This window comes from Barbus barbus (genome assembly GCF_936440315.1).
Source record: "Barbus barbus genome assembly, chromosome: 3".
In the NCBI taxonomy this organism is placed as follows: Eukaryota; Metazoa; Chordata; class Actinopteri; order Cypriniformes; family Cyprinidae; genus Barbus; species Barbus barbus.
The window spans coordinates 41,671,911-41,682,499 of record NC_136731.1 but is presented as its reverse complement, the minus strand read 5'-3'; the positions used below and the strand labels follow the sequence as shown (position 1 = coordinate 41,682,499).

The window sequence follows — 10,589 nt, the reverse complement described above, 5'->3', positions numbered from 1 at the left end:
AAAATTCCACCAGTAGATGGCGACCAGTGACTGAACATTATGTTTTTGAAATAATCTGTAGTGAACCAAGACTCACTCATAATCATTTACGAATGCACAAGTCTCAGTATTGTTTATTAAAGCATGTACAAATTTGCAAAGAAACCTGAGAAATGTTAATAGTAGCTTAATACTATGAGCAATAGTAAGCACCTTTACCATTTTCTCCTGAGATATCACTCAAGTAGATTACTTATAAAAAAAAATAAAAACCAGGGTGTCACACATTACATAATAAACCTCATATATGACATTTTTGTCTTTAAATTGCGATATTTCTAAAAAAGGACACTCCCTGTTTCCACAGAGCAGTTTCAATTCAGATTAATAGTCCACTACCCCAGGGTGTCACTCAACCATTCTCAAGACGATCTGATGTTGCATTACAAAGTAAAAGCCTTGCAAAATCTCATATATGAGCAGTTTTGTCATTAATTTTGAATTGCTGAGAGGTGTGTGCGCGCGTTGGGAAGGCAAGAACTCTCGCTCGCGCGGCAGTACCAGTGAGTCTCAGAAACGAAATAAGATTTGGGCAAAAACTAAAGATTTGTCGCTAGACATTTTTTTGAAGAGGGGGCAAAAAAAAGTCGCTAAAGGGGTCTACAAAGTCGCTAAGTTGGCAACACTATAGCATCTCCATTTCTTCAACTACGGGCTTTAATGGCCACGGGTCAAACAGAACATGCGCGCTGCGTTAATCGCGTGTTAATATTAGTGCCATTAAAATTAATTTGTTAACTTTGACAGCACTAATATATATATATATATATATTAAACTTTTGCCATGTTATTATATAGTTTAATATAATGTAATAATATATATTATTAAACTTTGGCCATGTTCAGCATGAGAAGATCCAGACCTACAAGTATAATGTTTACTGACTACTAAACGGTAAGATCCTGAGAGGGGAAAAACTATCAAAGGATGGAAATAGAGTGTCAGTGAAGGTGGTTGTGAATGTGTGTAGATGTGTGTTAGTTACAGGATCAGAGAATGACACCGTTCCTCTGTCATAGTCCAGATCAACTCTCACACGCTCAACATACTGTTTAACATGAAAGCCAGAGCGTTCAAACAGCCCATACTGATCATACTGCACACTCCAGACATCGGTGTTATAAAAATCACACCCCTTCCTCTGGTTTGATGCTGTAGTTACTCCAAGACTCCAGCATAAACTCTCTTTAACCTCCACATCCCAGCAGTGTGTTCCTGAGTTAAAACCCTCTGAACCCAGAACACAGTAATAATCATCAAATCTCTCTGGATTATCAGGAACTGATTGTTTGTTCTCGCTCCATCTCAGACAGGTCAGATCATCAGAGAGGACGAGACGTGGATGAGCCGTGTTTGGATCCAGAATCACAGGAGCTGATGAGACACAATCAACAGATGCTTTTATTTTGTTATTCAATATAATGATCAAGACTAAACCCAGAAAAGATTATTATGAATTATGACACTCAACCTATTGACAAAACTATCTGATTACTGAAACTGAATAGATCTGCTGTATCACTGTAACTGTTAATTTCATGTTCTGCTCAAATCTGGGAATCTTTCCCCTTGCATCATTTCCAGAGGATTTGTAACAGTACAGACTCACTGTTGTGGACGATGTCCTGCATCTTCTTCCAGACTCTGAATGGCAGGTTGCCCAAGTATTGTGGCACATCAATCAAAGCTCCAGAAGGCATCTGTGGATCCGGCTGTGATGAGATCTGGACTCTGGAAGAACATTCAGGATGAGAACTGCAGTGGATTTGGATCAGAAGCAGAGAGACCAGAGACACCAGCAGATCACTCACCTTTCCATTGAGACTGGAAGCTTCTGCAGAACAAACACAATTTATCATCAACAACTCAATCATCAATCAATCAATAAATAAATCAATCATGATCTGAAATCAGACCTTTAGAAAGCAGATGTCATTGTCTTTCATCATCTCCTCCGTGTCTATGATTGTTTGTGAAAGAGCTGAGATGTGTCTGTTGATCTCCTCCAGCTTCTCCTCCACCATCTTCTTCTTCTTCTCCTCTTCCTCCCTCAGTGCAGTGATTGTAGCTTTTTCTTCATCTCTGAGAAACTGATGAAGCTTCTCAAACTGCTGTTTAACCTGACGCTCTGTATGCTCAGCTTGAGACTGAAATTAAACCACAAACATGCAAGTAGTGTCTGCATTAATTCATCCACTGTATTTCACTTTCTGACAGCTCTCTAGCTTATTGTTAGTCAATATGAAGCAGAAAGAGTTATTTAAGAGGTATTTACAGTCTGATTTAAGAGAAATGCATTCTGATTGCAGAAGATATTTGATTGGTCAAAATATTTTAAACACTTGTATGTGCAAGAGTCAACATTTTTCATCTGTTTTCCCAGAATAGAAAGTGGGATGTATCTGAAAATGATTGGAAATGTATATGAAAGTTATTTAATAGATTTTTAAAAAATAAGTAACATAAAATTGCATTATATAAGAATTACTACCTAAAAATATTTATATCATGACAACTCTCTGAAGATTTTAGCATGGTAATGGATATGACAATGTTACTGTATTTTGGTCTTGGCGGAATAGATCTACACTGTTGAATTGCTGCTGCTGTTGGTTATTGCTGTTGTTGTAGATTATTGCTGCTGCTGCAAAGCAAGTACAGGAACTTGCTACTGCCAATGAATATGCAGATACAGTGCTGTGAGTATTTAAGACATACTGCTGCTGCACAAATAGCATATATAATAACCCATAGCAGATCTATACAGGTGGAGGGTTTCAGAGTAAAGGCCATTGCACACCGAGTCCGACATTTTCTTGTGTGTTTTTCCATTTTTTTCATATTTCTCATCATCAAAATGCATGCTATGGATGCAAAAACGCAGAAAATCGAACCTGATCCGAATTTTTGTAAGACTGATGAAAGTTTAGGAGGTAGTGTGTAAACGTGATTGACACAACCTGAGGTCGTATCTTTTTTTTTTAATGTGCGAAAAGTTCGGACTCAGTGTGCAATGACCTTAACTCTAAAAGCATGCAGGGAAATGCTCTAGTGAATTCTAACCAGCTATTTAAATGTAAAGCAGCAAAGCAAGCTCATTGGCTGCGTACGCAACATGAACCAATCAGCTTCTGCCTAGTAGTTTAATGCTTTGAATATCATCAGTTTGCATTAACAACCCATCAGCCTGCACCATCTAGACTTTCATGACAGAACTTGGCATTAAACATCACACATTTAGAAGTGTGTGTATTGCAATACAATTATGTCAGTCACCCAAATTCGGCCATAGAAATATGTACAAATAAAAAATCTTCACCTTGATGTATTGAACTGTTTTCTCAACTTCTCCTTTAAGGTGTTTACTGTCTTTAAGTTTCTCTTGTAAGGACTTAAGTGCTGTTTTGAGCTCCTCCTAGAATTCAAAGTGAAATTATATAAGAAACCAGATATTTCTTTAATATGTTAATGTATGCAATACATGGTATGATCAAAATGAAAGTGAGTAATGTTATATGTTTAGGTCAAGTTTTTATTTTCGTATATAAATCAAGATAAATTAGGCCTACCTTATGCAATGGAACAGCTTCACTGATGGGTCTGAATGTGTGATTGACATGTTTCTGTGAATCTCTGCACACTAAACACACAGGCTGTTTGTCCTCCAGACAGAAGAGTTTGAGTTTCTCTCTGTGTAAACTGCAGACCTCGTCAGATCCTGATGACTGTCTCTCATTTCTCTCCTTCAGGAGCAGATCACACAAGTTTTTTAACACGCGATTGCATGGAGGATCATCTCTTGAGGATCTTCTCCTGCAGACAGGACACTCCTGAGTTTCCTTGGTTCTCCAGAACTGTTGAAGACACTCTATACAGAAACTGTGACTACATGATAAAACAACAGGATCCTTGAAGACTTCATAACACACGGGACAAGAAAAATCATCTGCAGATAGGGAATCCATTTTCACTCTTTGAGCTTCAGCTATCTAAACTTTACTTTCACGTTCTGGACAACAAAGAGCTGCTGTCTGTTCAAAAAACAATCAAAGAAAACTTTTCTAAAAAAACCCTTCTCAAAAATGTTCCCATTTGTTCTCCATTGATTATTGACACTGAGAAAAGAGTCAAACAGGAAATGAGAAACACCAAGTCAGTCTCTTCCTGGTAAGAGCTGTAAGTGAGTGCGGTTTCCACATCCTGTTCATCTTGCCTGTAAGAGTCTTGTGTTGCTTAACTATTTGGCTGCCTTATTTGACTTGATGATTTAAAATATGAATAATTGTTTGTCATGCACTTTGGTTGCACATCCACTTCACAATTATACATGACACATGATATGTTTTCATTATGATGAATAAAAGTCTCTTTTTTTGCACTCAAGAGCGATTAACCTTCTATCCTGTTAGATGTTTCTATGAAAAGCTTCAACCCAAGTGCCAATAGAAATCTTCATTTTTTAGCTCCTTTCATTCTTTTCATACTGTTTTTTTATTATTTTTTATTATACAAGTAAAAAATGTGACAAGGTTTACATGTACCAAATACAGAACCCCATAGATCAAACATATAAGAGAAGAAAAAACTAAACAAAACACTAAGTAAAGAAGGTGACAATATTTACATGTGCCAAAATGCAGAAACACAGACAAATAAACATAATCTGTTGGCCAACATGACAAGTCCATTCTGATTAACTCCTGTATTTGCATTCATATGTCTGTGAGCATACGTGTGTGTGTGTGTGTGTGTGTGCGTGTGCGCATGTGTCTGTCATTGTGTCTAGGGTTGGGGAAGGAAGCATACAACTGAATTAGCATCATAATAGATTGATAACAGATATAAGTAGTGTAAAAAATAAATAAAATAAAAATAAATAAAGAAGAGAAATAATAATAATAGTAATAATAAAGACAACAAATGTTATTAGCAACAATAATAACCATAATAATATGAATCATAATGACAATAATAATAATAATTTTAATAATAATAATAATAATAATGATTTCATCAAAACTGGGAGAGGGTGGAGGACAATGAAGAGGGCAAATACAAACAATAATATTAATAATATTAGTTGTGAATTATAAATTGATGATTAATAATGGAGGGGGGGGGGGGGGGGTGCCTGTGATCCCCCCCCGTGGCTACGACATATCAGAACTTAACAGGGCCCAAAGCAACCCCCCCCCCCCCCCATCCCCCCAAACATCAGCCATTCCCGGCCACTACCTACATGCCACACTTATATATTTATTTATTTATTTATTTTCTAATTAATTATGTTTTTAATGTGTAGATGTGTATATGTCTCAGCTAGTTTGTGATGCGTTAAAAAAGTGAGATGTATGGTGCAGCCTAGGCCAGAGACCCAGCCCACCCACACGGCATACTTACCCTGTATATTTCAGCTGATATGTGATGCATTAAAAAAAAGTGAGGCATGCAAATCAGAACTAGCCAGGGCAAGTGGCAGTGGAAGCGTTAGCTCAGGGAGACGGTGGGGAGACACAAGCCCCACCAAAACAGCCACACACCCGTATTGCAACTCCACCACACCAGATACAGACCTGGATGTCATAGCCTACTGGTGACCGGAGGCCAAACAAAAAAGATGATGAAGAAGAAGAAGAGGAAAAAAAAAAGGGTTTTCTTATCGATGTTGTCCTCCACCCCTTCCCAAAACTCAAAGATTAATATTCAAATTAAGTTCAAATAGTAGTTTAGGTGGGGATGTGTTGTTGTGATTGGTCTCAGACAAAGAAGGTCAACAGATTTATGTCTGCTGGAGGGTAATGAGAGCTGACCAGAAGGGGTGTAATTCTACTGTACTATGAGATGAACTGGATATATTTTTTTATTGAGCTATAATCAATTAGCAGGTTTTTCCAGGATGCAATATGTATGGATTTTCTTGATTTCCAGTTCATGAGGATAGTTTTCTTGGCGATAGCTAGCGCTACCAGGAGTAACTGACTGTTTGTATTGTCTAAATTGATTATAGATATATCGCCTAGTAAACAAACTGATGGAGAATTTGGGATGTGACATCCCATAGTGACGGATAATTATTCAGTGACTTTTTCCCAAAAATGTATAATTGGGGTACAATACCAAAGGGAGTGAACATAAGTATCTGTTTCATTTTGGGTGCAATGTGAACATGTTTCTGAAGTGAATCCCATTTTAAACAATTTCTTTCCGGTTAAGTGAATTCTGTGAAGCACCTTATACTGTATAAATTGCAAGTTGGCATTTTTTGTCATAAAGTAGGTATTTGTGCAGATTTGTGGCCAGAAAACGGCATCCGGAGCAATAGATAGGTCTGATTCCCATTTAGCATGTGGTAAACTTAATGTGTTGTCTGATTTTAATATTATTCTGTATATTTTGGTGAGTAGTTTTTTTGAGGACGATATATTAATTAACTCTGAGATTAAAGGTGAAAGTTCTAGATTAACGGTTTGAATGTTGATTTTTGATTGGATAGATGATTTGATTTGTAGATATTCCAAAACACCATTACTCCCGATGCCGTATTCCTGGACCAAATATGAAAATGAGGCCAGATTATTTCTATGAAAGATGTGTTGGAGTTGTGTTATGCCCTTTTCTGCCCATGTGTGTAAATGAAGTGTTTTTTATTAACTGTATAATCTGGATTATTCCAAATGGACGTGTATTTAGATGGTACAAGAGGAGTGTTTGTGATTTGGTGAAATTTCCACCAGGCTGTCAGAGCTGCTGCTATAGTTGGTGCTTTAAAACAGGAGTGTTTTTTGATTGTCTGACTATAGAATGGTAAATCTTAAATTAGAATATCCTTACAAATCGTTTGCTCAATATCTAGCCATATGTTTCCTGATGAGTTTGGGTGAATCCATTTGTATATCTGTTGAAGCTGATTAGCCAGAGAGTAGTGGTAGAAATGTGGTGCTTCCAATCCTCCTTGTGTTTTTGGTTTCTGTAAAGTAGCTAGTTTAATTATTGGGGTCTTATTTTTCCAGTAAAATTTGATAATAATTGAGTCTAAAGATTTAAACCAGGTGAGGGTGGGTTGTGTTGGGATCATTGAGAATAAATAGTTTAGTTTAGGGAGTATAGTCATTTTGATTACTGATATTCTGCCCATAATGGATAATAGTAAATTCATCCAGCCTTGGAGATCATCTTTTATTGTTTTGAGTAATGGGGTGAAATTAAGACTAACCAGCTCTGACAGCCTGGGGGAAATATTAATGCCTAAATATGTGATGTGATTGGTGCATAGAGGGATAGGCGATGTCTGGGATGTCACATCCAAGCTATTGTGATTTAATGAAAGAATGGAAGATTTACTCCAGATGACTGAGTATTCAGAAATGTTCGAAAATGAATCAATAAGTGTAATTGTTTCTTGTAATGATGTTGTAAATATAGTAATATGTCATCTGCGTAAAGACTGATTTTGTGCTGTATGTTTAATGTTTGAACTCCTTTAATGTAGCTGTTTTGGCGGATGGCTGCTGCTAACGGTTCGATAAAAATGGTGAATAATGAGGGAGAGAGTGGGCACCCTTGTCTAGTCCCACGGTGCAGTGTGAAGCTACGTGATGTTAGTCCATTAGTGATGACAGTGGCTGAAGGTGATGTATATAGAATTTGAATCCAATTAATGAATGACTCCCCAAAACCAAACCTCTCTAATGTGGAAAACAGGAATTTCCAGTTGACCCTGTCAAAAGCTTTTTCTGATGGCTTTTGCTTTTTGAATTGAAAAATAGTACATTAAGTTGAATAGTCTGCGTGTATTGGTGGATGCTAGTCTAGCTTTAAAGAAACCGGTTTGATCTGGGTGTATTATAGATGGTGTGACCTTTTCTATTCTATGGGATAATATGTTGGCGATGATTTTAATGTTAGCATTGATCAGAGAAATGGGACGGTAGCTTGATGGTAATTTTGGATCTTTATTGGGTTTGAGAAGAAGTGAAATTGTGGCAGTATTCATATTAGCTGGGAGTTTTAATTTTTGTTGTGACTCACTTAACATTCTGATGAAGAGTGGTGATAGAGTGGACCAAAAGTGTTTGTAGAACTCAGCGGGGAATCCATCAGGACCTGGTGCTTTATTATTAGGCATGTATCTATCGTCCGCCGGGCCTGGTGCTTTATTATTAGGCATGTATCTATCGTCCGCCGGGCCAAATACCATCAACCTTCCTAGACGAGCTGGACGGACTGCTGTCGTCTTTCATGGAGGATGGCAATCCACTCTTAGTCTTCGGCGATTTCAACATTCACCTAGACAGGCCTTATGCTACAGACTTCCAGTCACTCCTAGCTTCATTTGATCTCAAACGCCTCACCACTACTAGCACGCACAAATCTGGTAACCAACTCGACTTAATTTATACACGCAATTGTTCTACAGATAACATTCTGGTACAACCACTCCATATATCTGACCATTTCTTCATTACATTTACGTTACATTTTGCAACTCAGGTGCCACCATCTCCCTTACCGGTTACTTTCAGACGCAACCTACGCTCCCTTTCCCCCTCCCTTCTTTCCTCTGTAGTATCCTCCTCTCTTCCCTCGCCTACCCATTTCTCTTCTCTGGATGTAAATGCAGCCACTGACACTTTATGCTCTACCTTAACCTCTTGTCTAGACGACATCTGTCCTCTCTCCTCTAGGCCAGCACGGGCTGCTCCTTCTAACCCCTGGTTATCCGATGTTCTTCGTGAGAATCGGACCAAACTCAGAGCGGCAGAGAGAAAATGGCGCAAATCAAACAATCCGTCGGACCTGAGTAGGTATCAGTCTTTGCTTTCATCTTTCTCTACTGAAGTCCACACTGCCAAATCCTCACATTTCCACAACAAGATCACCAGCGCTCCAGACATGCGTAATCTCTTCAGAACATTTAATTCTCTCCTCTGTCCCCCTCCTCCACCTCCCACCACTTTGATAACCGCTGATGACTTTGCCTCTTTTTTCACAGACAAAACTAGAACAATCAGCAACCAGTTCTCAACTCCGCAGGACCTCCGATCAACCACATCCACCGCTCCAGCTCCCATCTTCTCCTTCTGTCCCCTCACCGAGGCAGAAGTATCCAAACTTCTCCTCTCCAGCCATCCTACAACATGTCCTCTCGACCCGATCCCCTCACATCTTCTTCAAACAATCTCTCCCACACTCTTACCGGCACTCACACACATTATCAACACATCTCTCCTCACAGGCGTCTTCCCCACAGCATTCAAGCAGGCTCGGGTAACCCCACTGATCAAAAAACCTACATTAAATGCTTCTCTTTTAGATAACTACAGACCTGTCTCTCTCCTTCCATTCATAGGGAAAACACTCGAACGAGCTGTCTTCAACCAGCTCTCGCGGTTTCTTTCACAGTACAACAAGCTGGATGCTAAACAGTCAGGTTTCAGGAGTGGCCATTCAACAGAGACTGCGCTACTCTCAGTCACTGAAGCCCTGCGAACTGCAAAGGCTGATTCCAAATCGTCAGTCCTCATTCTGCTGGATCTCTCTGCTGTTTTTGACACTGTCAATCATCAGATTCTCCTGTCTACACTCTCTTCACTGGGCATCACTGGAATTCCACTTCGCTGGTTTGAATCCTATCTCACCGGTAGATCCTTCAGGGTGACCTGGGGAGGGGAGGTATCCAAACCACATCATCTGATCACTGGAGTTCCTCAGGGATCGGTTCTTGGACCCCTCCTCTTCTCCACGTACACTACATCGCTGGGTCCCATCATACATGCACATGGCTTCTCCTATCACTGCTATGCCGATGACACGCAGCTCTATCTCTCTTTTCAACCAGATGACCCAACGGTAGCTGCACGGATCTCAGGCTGCCTGGCGGACATCTCGGCATGGATGAAAGAACATCACCTACAGCTCAACCTGGCAAAGACGGAACTTCTGGTCTTCCCTGCCACTCCGACTCTACGGCATGACTTCACGATTCAGTTCGGCTCATCAATGATTACCCCATCAACTTCGGTCAGAAATCTTGGTGTAATCTTTGATGACCAGCTGACCTTCAAAGAGCACATTGCAAAGACTGCTCGTTCCTGCAGGTTTGCACTACACAACATCAGAAAGATCAGGCCCTTTCTGACAGAGCATGCTGCGCAACTTCTTGTCCAGGCCCTGGTTGTTTCTAGACTGGACTACTGCAATGCTCTTCTGGCTGGTCTGCCATCAAACGCAATCAAACCTCTACAAATGATTCAGAATGCAGCAGCACGACTGATCTTCAACGAGCCCAAAAGAGCGCATGTTACACCTCTCTTCATCTCTTTGCACTGGCTACCAGTGGCAGCTCGCATCCAGTTCAAGTCACTGATGCTTGCGTACAGATCTACCACAGGCTCTGCACCCTCCTACTTCCACTCACTATTACGAACCTACATCCCCTCCAGAAGTTTGAGATCTGCTAGTGAGCGACGCCTTGTGGTACCATCACAGAGAGGCTCAAAATCACTCTCCAGAACATTCTCGTTCACCATTCCTGGTTGGTGGAATAATC

The 10,589-nt window shown here is 39.8% G+C and overlaps 1 protein-coding gene across 1 annotated transcript; it reads right to left on the bottom strand.

Annotated features, from left to right (window-relative positions):
• Positions 1 to 890: 890 nt before the first annotated feature.
• LOC306845258 (nuclear factor 7, ovary-like) lies at positions 891 to 4,157 on the bottom strand. The gene is made up of 6 exons (XM_079377950.1): positions 3,610 to 4,157; positions 3,360 to 3,455; positions 1,957 to 2,187; positions 1,852 to 1,874; positions 1,650 to 1,771; positions 891 to 1,414 (listed from the first exon to the last, which is right to left on the bottom strand). Exons 1-6 carry the CDS (start codon positions 4,003 to 4,005, stop codon positions 918 to 920), a joined length of 1,365 nt encoding a protein of 454 aa, XP_079234076.1. The 5' UTR covers positions 4,006 to 4,157; the 3' UTR covers positions 891 to 917.
• Between the last annotated feature and the right edge of the window lie 6,432 nt (positions 4,158 to 10,589).

What these genes read in the sequence shown, in the direction of transcription:
- LOC306845258 (XM_079377950.1), bottom strand. Translation starts at nt 4,005, where the DNA reads ATGGATTCCCTATCTGCAGATGATTTTTCTTGTCCCGTGTGTTATGAA. An exon ending in ATGACATCTGCTTTCTAAAG is followed by an intron (nt 1,875 to 1,956) that starts GTCTGATTTCAG and finishes TTTGTTCTGCAG; the next exon opens with AAGCTTCCAGTCTCAATGGA. An exon ending in CTTCCAGTCTCAATGGAAAG is followed by an intron (nt 1,772 to 1,851) that starts GTGAGTGATCTG and finishes ATGTTCTTCCAG; the next exon opens with AGTCCAGATCTCATCACAGC.